Consider the following 22,136-nt stretch of genomic DNA (forward strand, 5'->3'; position numbering starts at 1 on the left):
GGGACCGTCCCAGCGCCACCGCGACCGCGCCACCGGAGCCGAGGGGCAGACGCGCCGCGTCCCCGCCGGAGAAGGAACGAGGCCGTTCCCTGCGCATCCTCGCAGCATCATGACTCTCCAGGTACGCACTTCTGCATCTGTGAGACAGAGACGAGAGGAGAGGGATGAACTGTCCGTCTGTGTAATGCCGTGCTGGAGACTGCGGTATTTCTTCAGCATAAGGATTTTTACTGCAAAATCAAGGTTACCTTGCGGCAAGGGAAATTTGCCTAAACCCTTGACGGTTAAATAGTGCGTTACTTTTCACAAGTGGAGGGTGAGAAGCACGCTGGTTAATTTGAACTATTTCATAGGTCATGTAATATTTTGGAGCCTTACCTGTTCAGAGCATACGTGAATTATTTTTCTTTAGGTGTGCATCTGAGTTTGCCAGGACTGAGTTAGGCATGAAAAGGCAGGTACATGCCATGTTTTTAGGATCTAGCTGGTTACTTGGAGCTATTAAGGGAGGAGGGAAACTTCTAATACTGACGCAGTGTTATATGTGCACTTGGGAAGCATAAATAATTTTTAAGGAAGAGGTGTGGTTTTTTTAGGGTGTATGCATCTTTGGACTGGTACATTTTGATGGGCTTGTGTTGTGGTAGGAGAGCTTCTACTTTCCTACCTTCTGGCTAGAGAGAGAGCTTCCTTTTACCTTCTCTCTGATCGTAGCTTTAAATAGCTGTTGAGGAAATTATTGCTGGCTTTTAGCCTCCTACCTTTGTGGGAAACTATGAATACTTCCCTTGTCTCGGCCATGCCCTGATGGATTAAGCTGTTTTTCTTCTTTAGGCTTTCCTATTATCCCTTTCACTTCAAGATTTGCAAGCTCTTTTATCCCTGTCTCATTATGTCTGTCTCTGTTTAGTTAGTGTGCATTTTGCAAAGGGTGAGCAGCACAATGCTCTGACCTAGATGCAGGGAGTGCGCTGCCAGCAGCTTAGCAATTTTCTTCTGAGCTGCAATTATGTTGAATAGCACAGAGGTTTCATTGTGCTGTATTACAGCTAAGAAGAAATCTATTTCTTCAGTAGATTGCGAAATCCCAAACGTAACGGCACCTTTGCTTAATTAATGATTGCTGAAATTATAGTTTGTTTTAATCTGCCTTGAATTCACTCTAGAAAGTGAATTTATTAGCCTGATGATTAAGCAATGAGCCATAAATCATAAGAAAGAGCTGAATGCAGTATGACATGCCGTTCCATAGCTGTATAGTTACACTTCCACATAGAAATCAGTGGTTGAAATTTTAAGATACCATACTCATTCTGCATTAGACATTACAGACCTTTTCTGTTCACATTGGTTTGGTTGACAGCTACTAACCATATCCATAAATTTATTGAATCTAGCTGTATGGGCATGAGGACAAATGAATAAATAATGTTCTCATTAGTGAGGCTGTAAAATATTTATAAGTTTTGCAAACTGGTAAAATATTTGCTGTAAATGAAGAATTCATTCAAGCTTTTTTCTTTGTAAAAAGGGAGTATCTGATAATAGTCTGACAATTTGTGCTTTTATCTTTAATGCACGTGTATGTTTATGTCTGTATATATTTTTATGCTTTTTATTTGATGAGTTAAAGGGAATTTTATTGGCACATGATTAAAAGGAAATTATATTTTTACAGGCTGCTCATAAGCATGCTGTGTAAGCAGGCAAATCCTAAGCAACAGTCTCTGCAGAATGATTCGCTAGAGGGGAATGAAGAAAGAAATGTTTAGTATTTAGATTTCATGTCTGCACATTTCTTGCTCTGTAAGATACGCATTTGCAAATTTTTAAACTATCTTGTGATATTTTCCTATAGATGCAAATAGAATAAAATTATAGGAAGATAAGGTTATTAACTTAATGGTGTCCTTAATTTATTTTTTTATCTTTAGTCTTGTACAATGTAACAGGGCTTCTGGTTCATTCCTACTGTGAAGTTGTCATGATTTAACACCACCCAGCAAATACGTACCATGCAGTCACTTGCTCACACCCCCTTCACCTACAGTGGGGTGGGGAGGAGAAATGGGGGTGGGGGGAAAGAAAAGGGGGAGGAAGCAAAAACTCCTGGGCTGAGATAAGAATAGTTTGATAATTAAAAAAAAGTAAAATATAATACTGTGATAGTAGTAATGAGAGACAGAGAAAGAGAGCGAGCGAGCATGTGCAATTAAACCCAGGAGAAACAAGTGTTGCACAGTATAATTGCTCACTACCCACTGAGCAAGGCCAAGCCCATTTCCTGAGCAGCAATCTGTCCCTCTCTATCTGTCCCAGTTTACACACTGGGCATGACGTTCTGTGGTGTGGAATATCCCTTTGGCCAGTTTGGTCAGCTGTCCCAGCTGTGTTCCCCCCCTTTTCCAGCTTCCTGTGCAGCTCCTCAATTTCAGAGCATGAAACACTGAAAAGTCCTTGGCTCAGTGCAAGCACAACTCAGCAACAACCAAAACATAACAGTGTGTTATCAACATTATTCTCATCCTGAATCCAAAACTCTGCTCTGTACCAGGTACTATGGAGAAAATGAACTCTACCCTGACAAAACCAGGACAGAAGTTTAGATCAGAAAACAACTCCAGACATGTGAAAGATTTTCACAGATTCGAATGGTCCTTGTATGTCAGTGCTGGCAGAGGCTCACATGCAGTAGTAACTTATTTAAACTTTAAACAATGTGGCAGCCTAGGTATGGTTTATTATTGATACGTATTTTAAATCTTACAGTTAACAGAGCATAAATCCTGTTTTTGTTTGCATGTGTGTGGATAATATTAAGAGGTGCCTGTGATGGAGGAGTCAGTGATAGATGTAGTCAAGAACGTCACATTTCTGATATTTGGATCAATAATTAAATACTTATTTTAATAAAATTGTACCTATAAAAAAACCTTGAGCAGTAGTCATCCATCACATTTATTTTTGTAAGTAAATGTACATCCCTTTTATACATCTGAACCAATAGTGTGACTTTAAATGCTTTAAGGACTGTCAAATACGTACTGTTCCAGTTTCTTTTGACCACTATTTTTAATTCATTGGTAAGGTAGTTTGTATTGCTGATTTTTGTTTCCTCTCGTTAAATGCTTCTCCATTATAAATGCTGTACATCTATTAAAAAATACTGTTGTTAGTGTGTAGCAGTTTTTGTGTAATTAGTCTCGTCTTGCTACCTTAGTACAAAACTCCCTCATATCCTAATGCTGCAGCGTCTGGAACACTGCACAGCAGTGTGGCACAGCTGGAGTGACTCAGGGGTAGGCTGGGATGTAATTCAGAGCATGTCAGTTCCTCTGCAATCCCCATGTCCTTGCCTCTTCCCTTTATGCTGAGCATAAAGTGGAACAGGCCTGTTTTCATGGAAGGATAGGCCACCTGACTGTCAAGGCATATAGTGAGGTAAAAAGTCCTATGAGCAGTCTCACAGCGACTGTGAGTTCAGACTCCTGCTTATGGCAGTGTGTCTGTCCCCTCCCTGCTCCCAGGCTGAAGGCATCCACGCTGTGCCTAAGACACATGGCAAGGTGCTTCTACCCCAAGCCCCGAATTCTCTCCCTGTACTGGTGTGACTTCCGGGCCTCAAACACGTGGGTTCACCATTCTGGGTTTGCTGCTAAAAGGAAGAATAATGTTTATGGCCCTCAGCAATTTTTGATGAAAAATTAAAAATGAGCTTAACATCTGAACTTGTTGAAGCGTTTCAGGTGGTTGTAGGAAATCTGGGGACAGTTGCTGTGCAGAAGGAGACCAAAAGACAATACAGCATAAGAAGAAAAATAAAGATTCCAAGGCTTTCATGAAAGAAAATATTAATATTCCAAAAAAAATTCTGAGAAGGAATGCTGTGAGGCCATTTCAACATTACTGATTCAGCTTTTATATGTAGCCTAGAGCACACAATTTTGGTTTATCTAAATTACATATCACATATACACATAGCATATGAACATATTTTGAGCCTTTTGTTTTTTTATTCTAGAAAAATCCTGTATTTTTTTTCAGCACTCTCAAATACTTGGTTGGTTAAAAAAAATCTACAGTGTTAAAAGAAAACAGACACAAAAAGTTGGACTTAAAGCTTCATGTTTTGCTGCGGTTCTATGGTATAGTTGCATTGTAGTAACATTGAGAATTATTTTTATTAAAACAGGAACAAACTATGTAAGTAGTTACATGTTTCAGTATATAAAGTTGTAGATTTAAGAATATAATTTGGAAGTAATTTAATCTAGAATTTAGTACAGAAACTGTCAAATCATATACTTTATTGAATGACCAAGTGTCAGATCTTTAAGAAGACAAACGGCACTTGGAATCTGGCTAATTCTCAGAAGGATTGTTACATTCAAAATAGAACAGCAGCACTTCTCAGACTTAAAACAATCTTTATCCATTTTAGCACACCAATTCTTCTCTGTACTCCTCCCTCCACTAGTGGGCGTTTGGTTCAGGGAGGTCTTGGTGGGAATCTCCCATAAACCTTTGCTTGTCAGTTATGCAAACACTGAGGTCCTCACTGAGTAGGAAGATTATTTGTTAAAAAGCATCTGCATTGCTGCAGGATTTTTGTCTTTTCCTTTCATTGCACTTTAAGGGTGCTATGACCTGACAGACCTAGAGATGTGTATTGTCATCATGAATCCTTCTCATCTCATGCTCTGTCAATCTACAGCTGCAGTTTAAAGAATGTTCAATATTTAATTGCTGGTTTGCAGGGAGCTAGAATGCCCTTTTAATCACACATAATGATTTTTTAAAAACATTCCTTTTAAATGCACCTCTCTGCCTGCTGCTGCTCCTTGTTGCAACTCTGGTGTTACAGATGTACATCCTCTTGTGGCGAGCCCTTTTGTTCTTAGAATACTTGTGCTTTCCCTTTGTGAGTTTCATATAGCAATTCAAAATTTGCAAAAAATTAGAAATTTCTCAGAATTTTGTTTCTGGGGAATCTCATTAGCCAAACTAAATTTCCAGACCAAAATAAGAAGTGAATTCCATCTCAGGAGGTAGAGGTGACTCATTTGGTGGTAGAATGCACTCAGCTACCTGACTTCACCCTGTTTGCCTGCTGCTCCTGCCTTAATGCAGCCACCAGCTGGCGTGTCCTTACATTAATGAATAGGTAGTTTCATGATTCCAGGAGGGGGCCTTTCTGTGAGGAAAGATGCATGAACATCACTCTCTAATTAAATTATTACTCATTTTTCCTTCTTAAATTTAAAAACAGAAATAACCTTTCTCTTGTACTTTTTCTCTGTTTAAATACAAAATGCTATAGTGAACCAAGCTCTCATTCATATTTGCTTATTTCCATCACTTGGTCCACCCAGCACAGTCACTTGCCAAGGAGACAGGGATCAGTTAAGGAGACAAACATGCATTAGGTTTTCTTATTAAAAAAAAATCAAATCTTTCCTGTAACTAAAGGGAAAAGTGGTATAAAGAAGCACAGTACAGACTTCTGAGGTAACGCCAGGATCTGTGATTTAAACAGAGCTTCAGCACTCATGCTGAAATCATTGCTGATTTTCACACAAACTTTTAAGCTGGGGTAGTGGGTTGATGCTGGCCAGATGCCAGGCACCCATCAAGGCCACTCTCTCACTCTCTTCTGCAGATGCACAGAGGAGAGAAAATTTAACAAAGGGTTCATGAGTTGAGGTATGGACAGGGAGAGTTTGCTCATCAAATACCATCAAGGGCAAAACAGGCTCAACTTAGAGACATCAAGTGAATTCACTGCTAACAAAATCAGAGCAGGATCATGAGAAGTAAAATAAGGCCTTAAAAACACCTTCCCCTAACCTCTCCCTCCTTCTCAGCTCTACCTCCTACCCCAGCAGCACAAGGAGACAGGGAACAAGGGTTATGGTCAGTTCATCACCCGTGGCTCCTCCCACTGCTCAGGGAGAGGAGTCCTTCCCCTGCTGCACCGTGGGGTCCCTCCCACGGGAGACAGTTCTTCCCAAACTTCTCCAACGTGACTTCATCTCACGAGCAACAGTTCCCTGTGACCTGCTGCGACACGAGTCCATCCCATGGGCAACAGTCCTCCCCAAACTGCTGCAGCATGGGTCACTCTTCCATGGGGTGCAGTCCTCCAAGGACAGGCTGCTCCAGCCTGGGAGCCCCATGCTCCAGCGTGGGGCTCCTCCACGGGCTGTGGGTGGGTCCCTGCATCCCCACGGCCCTCCGTGGGCTGCAGGGGCACAGCTGCTTCACCACGGTCATCACCGCGGCCTACAGAGGAATCTCGGCTGCGGAGCCTGGAACACCTCCTCCCCCTCCTTCTCCACCAACCTTGGTGTCTGCAGAGTTGTTCTTCTCACATGTTCTCACTCTGCTCTTCTCTAGTCATAATTAAAACTGCAACATAACTTTTGTTTATCTTTCTTCTTAAAGCTGTTTTCACAGAGGCGTTACCACCTAATAGGCCCAGCCTTGGCCAGCAGCACATCCATCTTTGGAGCCACCAGGAATTGGCTCAGCTGGATATTTTGGAAGCTTCTGGCAGCTTCTCATGGAAGCCACCCCTGTAGCCCCCCCCCACTACCAAAACCCAGGCCATGCAAAACCAATACAATTGGTTTTGTACAGGATATACTGCGCTTCTGCAAACACAGATCCAACTTAAAAGCTAAAATAATTGTTGAAACCAGCATATAGCATGTTAAAGTGGTTGTATCTTTTTGCATTAGAGTAGTGCAGTGACCTGATGGGTCTGTGGTCACTGTACGAAATCTGTCTCTGAAATGTCCTGGGCATGAAACAGAACCCCAAACCTTAGCCTGAGACCTGCTTTATAGAGAGAATAGCTACAGCCTCAGGTTGATGTGTGTAATTCACAGTGATGAAAGGAGCAAATTTACCCTTAACTCTGGTGCTCTCCTGTGTTTCAGAGTTGGGTGTGGAAGGTGGTCCTGGCAGTAGCTCATCTCCATGGGGTTCCTCTGTGCCAGCTGTTAGTCACCTACTTCCCTGTCAGCAGAGCAGTGGAAATGGAGGGTGAACTGGGCAGTACCCCTCAGAGAGGATTTGAGCTCCCCTGCTTGAGCCAACACAGTGCAGGAGGGCCCAAAATGGTTGAGAGATTACTGTGGGGTGTAAAGTTCAGTGAATACTTTCATACCTGCAGTGTGACTGTAAAAGACAAATACACCACATAAATTGTGAAGGCTCCTTGCCCCTATCAGCCATGCAAGCCTATATCCCTTTCCTAACAATGTACACATTTATGAAGCTCCTTTCATGGGAAAAAGCCTTGTCTGACCACTAAACCCAAGTGAGTAATTGAGAATATCTAATGATACTACTGTGTCTTATACCTCATGTTTTAAATACACCCTTTCCAAAGAGAACTAACACTTTCTGTTCTTTCATCAGGCTGACTTTGATGGTGCTGCAGAAGATGTAAAAAAATTAAAAACAAGACCAACTGATGAAGAACTGAAGGAACTATATGGATTGTACAAACAGGCCACTGTTGGAGATATTAATATTGGTATTACTATGTATACTTCACATTTACTCACATATCTTGATAATCAAGCTAATGTTATGTAAATCTGCATGATAACCAAAGCTATGCATTTATTTTGGCAGAATGTCCAGGAATGCTAGATTTGAAAGGCAAAGCCAAATGGGAAGCATGGAACCTGAAAAAAGGTGTTACACCAATTAAATTTACATCCTGTATCAAGTTTATAGGATGACAAATGAGGAAAGATAATGACTCCTACTTTTCTTTGCAGGTTTATCAAAGGAGGATGCCATGAATGCCTACATCTCTAAAGCAAGAGCAATGGTAGAAAAGTATGGGATCTAGAATATTCAAAATAATTCCCACTACTAATTAACTCTTCAGTAGCTAATGAACTAACTCTGTTGAGAAAAATGCAATACTAACTTCTTATTGTGCAGTCTGATACTAATAAATTTTAAGCATAAGCTGTTTGACTGTAAAGGGTACTTACATATATAATATATTTTTAGCTTATATCTTAATCTAAATAAATTTGAACTGAATAAATTAAGCCTTCTGTGAGAATTGTGGATTTTTTTGGGTATTAAATTATATTTAGCATTCTGACAGGAGCAGACAAACAGAGAAGCTCTAACAGTAAAATAACATAGACATAATTTTTTTGCAAACAAGGTTATGGAATAAAGTGAAGAGTTTGTACACATGCAAGAGAAGGAGGAGAAGATGAAACCTTTTTTAAGACCCAAAACCATTGTTTGTTTTCAAAAAAATCAGGAAAACTCCCCATTTTAAAGGATTACAGAGGAGGAACAGAACAACTTCTAGGCATAACTGTAAGCAATGTTCAGAAAGAATGACTTACTACAAATTGCAGTGGACTAACATTCTGCTATTGAGGGAAATACTCATAGACCAGCATTTTCTATGCATCTTGTTATGTGTTTCATCAAGAATGTTTGATTAGACGGTTCCAGAAGATAAAAGTGACCTCCAGGAAGCTCATAAAAGGAAGTATCTCCACTCGTTAGTTCTTGCCAAGCTAAAAAAGATATTTAAAGTGCCAGAGAAATGTCAACTATTGTGATCATTTTGTATAACTATTTCAATTACTTAATAATTATTTTAAATCCCATATCAACTTTTTGGTTCATACATTGAGACTGCTCTGTTGATTTGTTTCCTTTAAGAAGGAGACAGATTCTAGAAAACTCTAATTAACAGATGCAATACAACAAGACAATGTGTAAGTATTAAGAGGAAAACCATTGAAACAAAGTACCTTGTACATCATGTACCTCATCATCAGACCCATAAAAGCAGGTAATATCACAAGAGAAGGGGATATCCATTTCTGCCTTCTCAAATCTGTGAACATAAAAAATAGTCATAAAACATTCCATAAAATACCTGTATTTGGAATTTGCTTTCACATACAAAATAGGTTTTTTGTTCTCCTCCAGAACTTTCAGGAGTCAGATTATGCAGGACATCAGGAGAAGAAAATACTGCATCTTGAAGTTTCTTAGCTCCTTACCCTACTGCAATTAGCTCTAAAATTGTAAAGAAAAATGACCCAATAGTTAAGGGAAAAAAAGAGCTTCAACCTGCAATAAAAATTCTCACCTACAATAAATAATTGTTACCAACATATACAAGTTTTCTAATGTTTCAGCATCTTTCAGTGTCAGGTTCCTAAGACCAAAATGGGCCCCACACCCAAGAGTGTCCTTGTTTTTGCCAAGGTGAGAAGCCTTAACCACTCAGCTACATGAGCTGTCATGTAACATCCAGTGGGGACAGCAGTTAGGACAGAGGAAGCCGGTTGCTGTCTGGGTGCCCAGAACACAGGAATTCTTTTCTTCTGGTTAGGCTAGAGGACCTTGGATCAGGAGACTGAATGCAGTGTTCCTGAAGCACAATCAGCTGAGATTGTTAACCTCAGAAAACAATAGAAGACGCAAGAATACTCCCTTTTAGTAGCTGCTGACTTTGGATCCTCAGTAGAACCATAATTCTACCATGTCAATACTGCAGTAACAGTTGTGGTTGTTGCAGTATGCAGTGTTTCTTCTAGGGTTTAAATAGTAGAAAACAAATAGAAAAGCACACAAAGGATAAAAACTATGTTTACTATTTCTTATTCTTTTCATAACAAAAAATGAGAACAAATTACGAAGAAAGAAAAAAGAAAACCTGACACGATCAGACAGAAGTAAAAATGTAAAATACAAATATGAAAGTAATACAAAGTTGTAAAACTTACAAAAATGTCTGAAGAACTCCAAAGTCTTCTCTGAAAGTAAGCGCCATTTGTTTCAGAATGTCTTCATTATGCTGAAGCTCAGAAGGAATTCCTCCTAGAATCTGTAGCCGTGCAATAACTTCTTCATCTTTTGCATCAGATACGGGTAAGCTTCTCAGAGCACGGAATCCTTCAGACTGTCAGTACCAAACAAAACAGATCAGGTGTTGTATATAATATACTTAAAATAATCTTTCCATTAAAATGATTTTGGTAAAAAGTACAATAATTTTTCATCTCCAAAATATGATGGCTGATTAGTTTAACATTCACAGAGAACACTTCATGGAAAGGGTTAGTAGACTGTGTTTACTGAAATCAAAAATTATGAGTGAGCCAAGTACTCTCTACTTCTGAAACTTCCACAGACAAACAACTGTTAGTATTATTTTGTTCAAGTTTGACTCTTACTATTGAAATGCAACTAGTAAAATAATCAAAGAAAGAAAAACGCAGCACTGGACATAACCCTGGCTAATGTAGGACTGAAGAGTGAAGAGACCAACTGACTATGGAAATTTGCAGCAATTGCTTCCATGAATCACTAGCTAACAATTGCTTCCATGAATCACTAGTTCATACTCAGGACTGCTAAGAAGCCTTAGCTTCAGCAGAAACTGAAGAACAGAAATAGCAAATACTGTCTGAGAACAGGACTGGAAAAATGCCACTTCACTGCTGTTTTTCTGAGAAAGACTAGCAGAACTAGAAGAACCTCAGAAGAAACTGATTAAAAATCCTACAAAGAATGAGGAGAAAGAAAAAGATTGAACAAATGTACTGAGGGCTGATGCAGCAGGTTTATGAAAAATGAGGTCAAGACAGTTATTTCACACGTTACAGAGTAAGGAGGACCACTTATTATTTTGGTTTGATGACTTTTGAGTTTTAAACCAAAGGCCATAGTAAATAACACAATATTCAAAAAAGTTTAGTTTAAGGATTAGTTAGTTTAAGCATTAATTAGTTCAAGCATTAGTTTAAGGAGGTTGTTCTCTCAAGGCTAAAGTTAGCAGCAGTGAATATTATGTATTCTGCATCTATCCCAGAACACTTTTCTCTCATAGATTCTGAAGAAATGTTTATTTTGTATTAAAACTACTCTGCATACCATACTGTAAAATATTATTTTTACCCTTGATAGCTAATTTACAGTTCTGTTTCATAATGTTAATGATTCCATAACTTACGTGTGGAGCATGTCCCTCTGATATGAAAAGATGGACCGGCTCCAGTCCGTACTTTTCTTTCAAATGAAGTGCAACTGCAAAACTCACGTAAGATCCAAAACTGCAGCAAAAAGATAAATTAAAGCAAAGTATGCAAAAAAATACATGAAAACTGGAAAATAAAAACGTAATTTAAATTTCAGTGCTAATTGGCTATCTTGAACAGTTGCTGAAACCATGTAAGATATGCAGATTACAATTATATTAAATTGACATGAAGTATATTCCTACGCAGTCTAATTTTGTAAATAAGACCTTTTCTTAGTCTTGCTTTTAATTGTCTCCTTAATTTTCAGTAAGAACAGTTATTTTGAATACTTGAGACTAAGCAATCTTCAAAATCTGTGTTTCATGAATGGTTCACCCCCTTCATTCATATAGATCAAGCACTGTCACAAATATTAACAATAAATGCAATTATAATTGATTAGAAACACATGTTCAGATGTTGTGCCTGAAGGTATAAGTAAATAAATAACTAGAGTCTTTGAGAGCAACTGCATGTTTTAGGATGGCTTGACAGAAGATCCTTGCAGAAGCATATTTTCCTAAAGTTTTTGCAAATAAAAACAAGTAACTCTCTACTCCTAGAGCTCAGAAATAGAAGCTCCTTCACTAGGGTATCTAAAAATGTATATTTTTTTACCTGTGACCAAAAAATGCAAATGGTTTTTCTTTCAATTCTTTTAACAAAACATTTGTAACTTCATTAACTATGCTTGTCATGTCTTTTGCAAAAGGCTCCTCAAGACGAGTTTCTCTTCCAGGAAACCTTATACAGCACACTGCAGAAGAGGCGGGGGAAGGGAAGGAAAAGAATTACAGTTATTTAAAATGGATACAGTAACATAACTTTAATTAAGTTTTAAAATTATTCTGCAGAATATATATACTATTTGAATTTAATCCTTCTTACAGTTGATATTGTGCACTTGCTTGCTATTGCTACTACTGTGATATAATCCCGTAAGGGATTAGGTTTCCACCCCTTCCTTTAGTCACCAATGTTGCCCCTCCAGCTGATTTGATTGATAAATGCCTTGGGTCAGAATGCACAAGATCCTGATTTCAGCTGAGGTTTGAAAGCAACTTTATTGTCACAAGTTTTAATAACAATCAAAAATTCATCAATTTCAATAATAGTAAGTTTGAGAGTTGTGTAAAGTACATCCTTTCAAGGGCAGCATTAGTAAGTGAAACTGTATTAGAATTGTACAATCCCTGTTTTCTTCTTTGTCACCTCTTCAGCACCGCTCATTGGCAAATGTGGAATCATAGTGCAAATTGGTGGACATTTGTATTTATAGTTATATTTATAGTTATTTATATAGAAGAAAATTTTACGTTTTTACTATTTTCCCTTCAAAATTGAGGGTTTTCCTCTCACTGTTTAGTGAAAGTAAGGAATGAATAGATCAGAAAAAAATGTTGATTTTCTCAAATCTCCTTGACATCATGCATACTGCCAGTTACACAGAAGTAACGGGTCAGACAAAAAAGTATTTTAGAAAAGACAGAATAAACCACAACCTAATACTATAGATAGCAATACAGAAAAGTTTACATCTTCTATACTTTCTGCAGAAACCATCTCTGAAAGAGCATGCTGTGCCCTGATTTTATTCATCTGTGTCTGCAGTTGGTCCTAGGCCATTTCCTTAGTAACTGTCTTGCAAATAGTTCCAGTGGACAAAAACTTTTTTATTTCTTCACTTTTTTCCCTAATTTCAAGAAAAATTCAATGTGCAACTGCTTACCTGAAATTATACATGCATTTAGAGGACCAGTAAAACTGCAATGGCAATGCTCATGAATATGAAATTATTTTTTTCTTTGTGGAAGGTCTGGAAAATGGCCTTGATTCCTCTTCAAATAGGTCAAGCAATGGATCTTTTTAGTGCTGATATATCTTGTGAGCAATAAGAATTACTTATAGTGTAACTGAACGTCATTTCAGTGTTATAAAATTCATAGATTAAATTTCAGTTTTGATACAAGAAGTGCAAACAGTGGCTAACAGATGCTTTGTGCAGCCTCTCAACATTAGAAAAGTTCTCATCTTCACTGTTAACCTTGCTGAAGACTGGCTTATCCACAATATGCAGTGTACTGCTGTTTCTGAATCATACCAATAGTTTCTGAAGCAGTCAAACATACTATACTATATATATTGTGAAATGTAGCTCTGAGCATATAATTTTTTCACCCAATCGAATATAATTTGATTCAAGGTGGTACACAAAATGTAGCCTCATGGAAATGCTAACTCCTAATGAATGCTAGTTCCTTCCTTTCTGGACAAGGCCCACTGGATAAAGATTGTGGTGCTCTCAAGATTATTATATTCCATTTTAAAAACTTGGCTATCATGTATTTTAGAAATCCTTCACTTCTACTCTAACTACAAAAATGACTAACCTTCAATTGAGTCGTTGAAGAGTTTGCCCCACTGAGCAAGTTGCGAAGTTCCACCTCCAGCCCACGGAAAGCAAATCAGTCTAAAGAGAGCATCTGGCCTTTTGTGTACACAAACAATCAGCTTTTCCATTTCTGGAAAAAAAACAAAAAAAACCAAGAAAACAACACATCATTCTAGAACAAGACTCTTCAGATATAGGAAAATTAGAGTGAATTAAGACTAAATTGAAACAATAGGGTGCAATATTTTCTGTCATCAGAACTGCTTGTGCTACAATAGCTATCTGTTAGACATGAGGTGATCTTCCTACAACACTGTAAACCATTTATATATTGTATATCATTTATAAATGATGGCAGAATAGTATTGGGCAATATCCTTAGCTAATATTTGCTCAGTCACTGACCGCAACAAACATTACCAGCAGCAAAATAATTGATAAGGGATTTCTTCCATCTGAAGATGTAGAAAATATAAGGACCACCTAGTTCAATGTTCTCTCTACCACAGTGGTAAAATAGATGTCTAGGGAACAGCAGGATGTAGTTTCTTTATATATATAAAATGTCTATGAATTACTCTTTCACATATTTTTCCAGTCTCCCCTTGAACAGTTGGCATCCACGACATCCTCTTGCAATGAGTCGCACAGCTCCACTATCTGATGCATGAAGAATGATGCCCTTGTTTTTCATCTCACTCATACAAATTCATTTGATGTACACAGGGCAGTGCAGTAAAGAGAGTGAATAGTGCACCTCTCAGGGTTTGCCACTGAGCATTTCTGAGCTCTGCTGTCATATTGTTTCAGCCCTCAAACATTTCTTTATCCTGAATGAAAAGGCCTGGCTGTGTTAGATATCCTTCAAATCCATCATCACTGCCTACCTCTGGACTTCTAGTTTTGTTATATTCTGTTGAGATGGTGGAGTAACCAGAGCCACGTCCAACTTTATCACAACAGCTTTGGTAGTTTTGCTTAGTGACTGACAGAAGTAACAGCTGAAGCAAGATTTGTAACTACTTCTTCCTTCTTGCTGAGAAGAAACAATAGCATTGAAGATGCCAAGTGCATTGTCTCTAGCATCAGATACTGCTTTTACTATCTGAAGAAAAAGCAATTCTCAATCATTTTTATTCTTCTTTCCCAGTTTTCTTGTCCTTTATTCTGGCTGATTAGATTTGTGGATGTAAATACTGAAGTGACAAAGTAGTACTGATAGCCTATCAGGCTGCGCTCAGTCAAAAGAACCCGGGAACCATGTGCTTGGTGAAGATATATTAATTAGAAATATATGATAGAGAATTTTTATAAAAAGTTTTCTGCACCCATTAGAACAAACTCTCATGTTCTTGTTAAAAAGATTGAAAAAAAAATACTGATTAGGGGATAGCAAGCAGCAAAATTCCATTTCCAAAATGCTGCGTATCATTAAGGGTATTATTTCTTGCCTTGAATATAGCTCAGTATTTGCAAGGGCTGACTCACCACAAAATAAACCTGTATGCCTACATGCAATCTTTTTCACCTGCACAAAAAGTTTGAGAAATGCAACCAGATCAGGATAGGCAACAATTCCGACTTATATCAAAACTACACAAACAAGACAAAAGAAAACTGACCCAAATATTGCTGTGGTGGTTGCTTGAATTTCATGTATGTTTGAACTGGAGAGTTTGTGAATATTTGTTACGAATCACTTCAAAGACACATTAAGAAGAGCAAGACACACAAAAAAACCCCAAAAAAACCAACCCAACAAAAAACCAGAAAACAAACCAAAAAAAAGGTCTCAAAAATCACTGGGTATGTGAGCCTAAAGCAGCTGAAGAATACTGACACTGATGCTACAGAAGACATAACTCCTCTGGTGGATTTTTAGCTTCAGTACGATTAGTTCCATTTACACAGTCACTTCTTCCAGAAAAATACACAAAAAGCTCAAACATTTCTGAAGCCAATGTTTTAACTTGGCAGTCAAATAGCAAAAGAAAAATCTCTTCTCAAACTATTCCAGAGGTGACACAGAAATCTCAAGCACGATAAAGTACATTTAATCAAAGTCTTTAAATTATTTAAAGGTACATTAATGGTTACTGAAATCTTTCCCACTTTAAACACTTTTAAATATTGCTTTATTCCATCGCCATCCAGCTTACTTTAGGTACAAATACCTGAACAGTCAGGAAGACCACTAGTGCCAGGCAATGACAGCCTGAGGGTGGCTCCACTTCTCAGTGCTGCACATCAAGAAGCTGCAGACACCTGCTTTTAAGTCTTTTCTAGGCTTAAGGGGAGGAGCCCCACCACAAAAACAAACAAACAAAAAAGGCACAAACTGAGGCATGCAGCATCCCAAAAGGGAGACAGAAGCATCATGTGTTAGAGGTGACACACGGCATTTGGCAGAAATACAAGAAAGGCACACCGCACTAATCGCAGTGAATGAAACAGCACAGGCTAGCATGCCCATGACAGTACACAAGTTGTAGCAGCTTTCATACACAGAGACACACAGCCTTGCTGACAAAAAAGCTGCATAAATAGAAAAGCCAGCCTTTTGTAAGAACTATGTCCAGAAGTACAGCACTCACACCTAGGCTGGAGAGTTTTACAGGGGTCTGAAAATGCTGCTGTAGAAGACCATCACCTGATTTGATTAAACCACTGCATTTGGTTAGTGGACCAGTTGTCATTTCTGCAAACTGAAAGACATAGCAGTGTATGAACTACACACTGTGGTTACATACGATAATTTCATGTTAGATATCCTTTATGCTCCTGGCAATCAGATGAACTATCAGTAACCTAAAACACCAGTATATTTTACAACTGCATTTGCAACACTAGGAAGACTGACTTTTTTCCCCCCTTTGACCTTACTTTGTTTTATGCCAAAACCAGCTTTCAGGAGAATATGGATTATCTTTTCTCTTATCATAAAAACTTCCCTTGTTGTGCTCCCCCATATGATGATGTAATCTATGTATTGCAGGTGTTCTGGAGCCCCACCCTTTTCCAGCGCAGTCTGGATCAGTCCTGATAGGGAAACATGTCATTGAGCATGAACTGGCAGGACTGATCAAGAGAGCTTTAAAATAGAATTGATGGGGAAAGCTGAAGGTTGGAATAGCATCAACTAAGGGTGGCAGTGCTAATGGAAACACACCATGGGATTACCTTGGAAATCTTCTTTTCGGGGCTTAGGATTTCACAAGTACTGGTCAATCTTTAAGAACCACCTTTTGGAAGCACAGGAACAGGCAATTCCTCTTTTTTCCTCATTTTTTACAAGACAGGAGAGCAGTTGAAAGAATTGGATTATATTATTTCCAAAACTATATTTTCCTCTGCTTTCATCTATTGGCCTTATACCTGAGATCTAACTTAGACCTATTATAACAAAGAGAGGATACATAAGAATTCTTCTGCATAATCAAGATGTTCCTGGACTGTAAACTTTTCAAGTGAAACAAGCTTTTATTTTATTCCCTATAAATTTTAAGTTAGATGCGTGATCTGATGAATTAATGGCAGAAAAATATATTTTAGAGTGTTCACAGTCAAAAAGAATGTTTCTTTCTTAAACTGTTGGCAAAAAAATGGCTCAGTGAGTGAAAAAAGAACCCCACTGAATTTTAAGAAAGTATTTCTTGGCTTTTGTCTCTTCACATTTAGAATAAGCTGAAAATAAAATTCTAGTTTGATAAAGAGCTGTATAAAAGATTAAAAGAGCCATCATTTAAATCACAGAAGAACTTAGGTTCAAGGGGACTTCTAGAGATAATATAGTCCAAATCTTCTCTCTTTAGGTGTTGAGTATCTCCAAGGATGGCGACTCTACAACCTCCCTTGGTAACCATGTTCCAGTGTTCAATCATGACTCATAGTGAGGACATTTTTCTTTCTGTCTATATCCTTGTTGTCCCTTGTATCCACAAGTCTTTTGTCTTTTTGCACAGTACATCCAAGAAGAGTCTGGCTCTGCCCATCCTCTGCATATCTGTAGCGGGATTCCTTGCAGAACAGGGGCATATGATACCCCTGGAAAGACTGGACAACCCTGTGCTGAGGAAAAGCCCCTGAACAGGCCCCTGGCTGCCGGCAGCCCTGAGAGTCCTTGGCAAGGTATACACTGGTCGGCTCCCCTGCTGATTAGAGGCCGTCTAGAGGGACTGGGTGTGAATCTTTGCAAAAGTAGATATAAGCTTGCATAGTTGAACAATAAATGGAGAACAATGCTCAAATCGTATCGGTATATGTGTCGTTTATCTGTCTAGCCACCCAAAACATATCCTTCTATTAGGTAGGTGAAGACATCTTCATTTGGCACTCCCCTCTTAAGACAAAACCAATTATCTCAGACTCTCCTTGTACACCACCCACTCCAGTCACAATCGCAGGGAACTCTGCCACACTGACTTCAGTATTGCAACATCCTTCTAATACAGCAGAATTAAAAATGGTCACAGAAGTAGTATACCGAAGAAATTTTGGATTATTTTTCAAACATGTTTCTGAAACAGGCTTTCAGGGCATGAAGAACTTTTTACATTAGCTTTATTCATTGTCATGGTATCACCTTATAGTAGGTGGACAAGTACAATTGAAAATACTAGCGACAACAAAACTGCTTTTGCACTGACCAGCTGCTAGGACAAATGGACCAACAGCCCCACCGTGCAGGGAACAGAAAGCCAAAGGTAAAGAAATACCAAGTACTTGCAGCACAGGGCTGCAAGATATTTCCCCAAGGAAAATATATTCCATAGCACACAGTCTAGAAATCCATGGAATGAGTCTTTGTCAGTTGCAGGAGTGTGGTATTTGCCAGTAGGGCAGTCCAGGACCAAAGAGACCTCTCAGGTATCCAGGCACTTGCAAACCCTACATAGTAGACCCACGTCATTTGTGCATACGTGACTTAACCCCTTGTCTGCAGATTCTGGAAGCCAGGGAAAAAGCAACCCTATCCCCAGATGGCAAGTAGATCCAAGTCTACTTACAAAATTTAGATTTAAGGTAGTCCATTCACCTCCCACCAATAAGCACAGAAGTGGAATAGCGTGCCTGGGAGTCAAATGATCCACTTCATGGTAGGTATGGAGTCTGTTATCAAAGCTGCTGGATTGCTTACGGCAATAGGCACGCATCTGAGACACCTGGCTGGGAACATGGGAACTTTAACAAGGCCGGGCATTGACAATTTGGTGTCTGCAATCCTATAATAACAGAGCTGTCTGGCTGTAGGACAGTGACAGTTAGGCAATGTAATCCTCTACTGACTTTATCTTCACAAGAGAAACAGTTTGTGCAACTGACAGACAGACACCAACATGTCTCAATGTCTTAAAAGATTGTGATACAGTTGAAATTTTTTACTTCTGCATCTTACACATTCCTGTATCACACACGTTTGGTTACATTCAGTATTCAAATCATCCTTTAAAAACGTTAAAAAAATATGTTTTCTAGGGTAGGCACTTAGGCTTTCTGGAAAATTACAGGTTTACGAAAAGAGGTGTCCAGTTAGAGAGAAAACACATCTGCTATATGCACTGAAATGTTTAGCACAGGTTTTTGAGGATAATGGATTTATATCTCTGAAAGTTTTCATACTCAGCAAAAAGCAGTGGTGTGATCTTCCATTTAAGACAGCAAAATACATAAATCACAGGAAAAAAAAACGTGGGAAGCCATATCTCAGTAGCTTCTGAGTTCAGGAAAACACTGGTCTTTGCTTCTTGAAAAATAAAGACTAAGGCAATCCTTCATCATTATACCTAGACCCTAGAAAATATTGGAAAAGGTATGGAGCATACTCATCTTATTAGTCATATTTTTCCCAGTAACATATCTCTCATGGCTACACTTTTAGCAGACTATATTTGAAATAGGCTAATGTCATTGTTAACATCTAAAAGCTGATGATGAAAAAAAATTTGTATGTCATTACCAACTGAAATCCTGTCCTCCAGAAAGCTGTTTACCCATTCCTTTACTCAGTCTTGAAAAAAAAATCTAGGACATTATTACAGAGAAACTTATTTGTGGAACACTTGCCTCTGATAAGCTCAACGCTTCCCTAGTGCAAAATAATTGAACTAAACATTAAAGTCACACAACATGCATTCCCAACATGGACTTTTACTACTTAAACTGCCAGGGTGTTGAAGCTGCCAAATATACAGAGCATGCATATGCTTCAAAAACAAACACAACAAGGAGCAGTATAATCTCCCCTCCTTTCCTACTGTTTCTGATGCCAGCCTAGTTCTGCTTTGGTACAGCCACATAACCTTTGCTCAGATTTTTGAGGAAATCATTCAATTGAGAGAAAGACCTCTAAAGAAATCCATAGAGTTGAGTTGTGAAAGGGAAAAGGGATAAAACTAGAGATAAAGGCTGCAGAGATGGCACCAGGCAAGTAGCTCAACAATTACAAGGAAAGACATCAACATGGAAAGATAATTAACATCTCAAGAGAAAAAAATTAGTTGGAAGATTTCAACCTCCTGTTTAGTATCTTTATTGATAATCTGGATGAGGGGATTGAGTGCACCCTCTGTAAATTCACAGACAACACCAAGTTGGGTGGGAGTGTTGATCTGCTGGAGGTCAGGAAGGCTCTGCAGAGGGATCTGGACACGGTGGATCAATGGTCTAAGGCCAGTGGTAAGAGATTCAACAAGACCGAGTGCTGAGTCTTGCCCGTGGGTCAAAACAACCCCATGCAGCGCTACAGGCTTCAGGAAGAACTCAGTACATAAAGTGGAGGGATGAAGGAGGAATGGAGGAATGTTTTGAGAGATGGTGTTTGTCTTCCCAAGTACCTGTTACATGTGACAGATCTCTACTTTCCTGGGGATGGCTGAACACCTGCCCATAGGAAATAGTGAATGAATTCCTTGTTTTGATTTGCTTTAATGTGTGCCTTTTGCTTTCTCTACCCACAATAAACTTTTACTCATCTGATCCTCTCCCTGATCCCACTGGCGAGGGAGTGAGTGAGCAACTGCATGGGCTTGGTTGCTGGCTGGAGTTAAACCACAACCGTAGGTAATGGGAAGCCATTTTGGCAGCAAAGGCAGGTAGTAACAAAGAAGCAAACAGAAGGTGCCACTGCTGCAGACACAAAGAGGAAAGAAGTCATGGAACATGGTGACATTTTGTTCTGAATATGGCAGATTATGTCACAGATTTTTTTTTTTTTTAATGACTCTGGGCTGAGCCATAGCTCTTCAACACACACCACCCAGGTACTCATGCAGGTGTCAGAGACCCCTTCAATGTGCCAAATAGCAGTATTGGCAGGAGTCACTGAAAGTAGAGACCTTGTTAACCATGGCAAGTAGGGCCTCACATGTCCTTCCCAGTACAAATGCTGCTTCACCATGTAGTGAAATGTTTGCTCCAGCATGTGAAGACTGCTCCAAATCCCACCCAATTACTCTGGTTGCTGCTTACTCCCACTCCAGTGGAGTGGCAAGTCACACTCCACAAGCATCTCTCCCACACACCATTTTAACAGGCGGCACAGAAACCCAGCAGTCTAGCTCAGACCTGAGCCACAGAAATGCCCTTGCCACAAAGCAGTTGGGCCACTTACCCTGGGTGAGGAGTCCCCCCCGGCCGGCCACAGCTTGCATGTGGTCTCAGTCCTGCTAAGGACACCAGTGGAGTTAAGAGCACAGCCCAGGAGGAACAGCAGCTGTGAAGAAGAGCCCCTGCCTCCAGTGCAGCCCCAGCTGCACTTTCTCCCCATGTCACAGATCCTGAGTTCTAAGGATCACTGAAGTCCAACTCCTGACCCTGTGCAGGACATCCCAAAAGTCACAACATGTGCCTTAGAGCATCTTCCAAATGCTTCCTGAACTCCTGAACAGCCAGGCTTGGTGCTGTGACCGATTTGCTACAGAGCCTGTTCCAGCGCCCAACCACCCTCTGGGAGTACCTTTTCCTAATACCCAACCTAAACCTCTCCTGAGCCTCAGGCCATTCTATTGTTTCCTGTCACTGTGCACCACAGAGAAAAATCAGTGTCTGCCCCTTCTCTTCCCCTCACAAGGAAGTTGTAGGCTGCAATGAGGTCTCCCCTCAGACTGAAGCGATCAAGTGACCTCAACCGCTCCTAATGTGGCTTCCCCTCTAGGTCCTTCACTATTTTCATAGCTCTCCTTTGGAAGCTCTCTAATAGCTAAAAGTCTTTCTTATATTATGGCTCCCAAAACTGCCCCCAGCACTCAAGGTGAAGCTGCCCCAGTGCAGAGCAGAGCGGGACAATCCTCTCCCTTGCCCGGCTGGCGATGCTGTGCCTGATACCAGGACACGCTTGGCCGTCCTACCTGCCAGGGCACTGCTGACTCACATTTAAATTTCCATCCACCAGGAACTCCAGGCCGATGGAAATGAGGTCTCCAGCCTCTCACTCCCCAGTCTGTACGTACGTCCAGGGTTGCCCTCTCCCAGGAGCAGAATCCGGCACTTGCCCTTATTAAACTTCACACAGTTGGTGACTGCCCAGCCCTCCGATTTGTCCAGATCTCTCTGCGGGGCCCATCTGCCTTCGAGGGAGTCAACACCTCCTCCCCATTTCAAACTGTCCTTTTATTGACACCCCGCTGCACGCCCCCAGAGCGCAGGGGATGGCGAGGCCGCTC

General features: G+C 39.8%; 2 protein-coding genes across 7 annotated transcripts in view; one reads left to right on the forward strand and one right to left on the reverse strand.

The window, feature by feature from the left end:
• The window catches only part of ACBD7 (acyl-CoA binding domain containing 7), an 8,377-nt gene extending 302 nt beyond the window's left edge, over positions 1-8,075 (forward strand). The window contains exons 1-4 of the mRNA XM_008629887.2: positions 1-121; positions 7,426-7,543; positions 7,645-7,707; positions 7,794-8,075. The exon at positions 1-121 is cut by the window's left edge and continues 302 nt beyond it. Coding sequence (XP_008628109.2) covers positions 1-121; positions 7,426-7,543; positions 7,645-7,707; positions 7,794-7,867 — 376 coding nt within the window. The 3' untranslated portion in view covers positions 7,868-8,075. The remainder of the gene's footprint in view (positions 122-7,425; positions 7,544-7,644; positions 7,708-7,793) is intronic.
• A 102-nt stretch (positions 8,076-8,177) lies between these two features.
• OLAH (oleoyl-ACP hydrolase) lies at positions 8,178-22,087 on the reverse strand. 6 transcript variants are annotated; one of them, XM_017729233.1, is made up of 8 exons: positions 21,924-22,087; positions 21,086-21,137; positions 13,475-13,606; positions 11,703-11,841; positions 11,018-11,117; positions 9,789-9,964; positions 8,805-8,890; positions 8,178-8,564 (listed from the first exon to the last, which is right to left on the reverse strand). In XM_017729233.1, the coding sequence occupies exons 2-8, from the start codon at positions 21,123-21,125 to the stop codon at positions 8,431-8,433; spliced, it is 807 nt and encodes a 268-aa protein (XP_017584722.1). In that variant the 5' UTR covers positions 21,126-21,137; positions 21,924-22,087; the 3' UTR covers positions 8,178-8,430. The 6 variants fall into 6 exon arrangements, with proteins under 6 accessions (XP_017584722.1, XP_017584721.1, XP_017584720.1 ...); XM_017729232.1 differs by having other exon boundaries at positions 21,845-22,087; XM_017729231.1 differs by having other exon boundaries at positions 21,822-22,087.
• Positions 22,088-22,136: the final 49 nt, after the last annotated feature.

This window comes from Corvus brachyrhynchos, unplaced genomic scaffold, assembly GCF_000691975.1.
Source record: "Corvus brachyrhynchos isolate BGI_N302 unplaced genomic scaffold, ASM69197v1 scaffold142, whole genome shotgun sequence".
NCBI lineage: Eukaryota > Metazoa > Chordata > Aves > Passeriformes > Corvidae > Corvus > Corvus brachyrhynchos.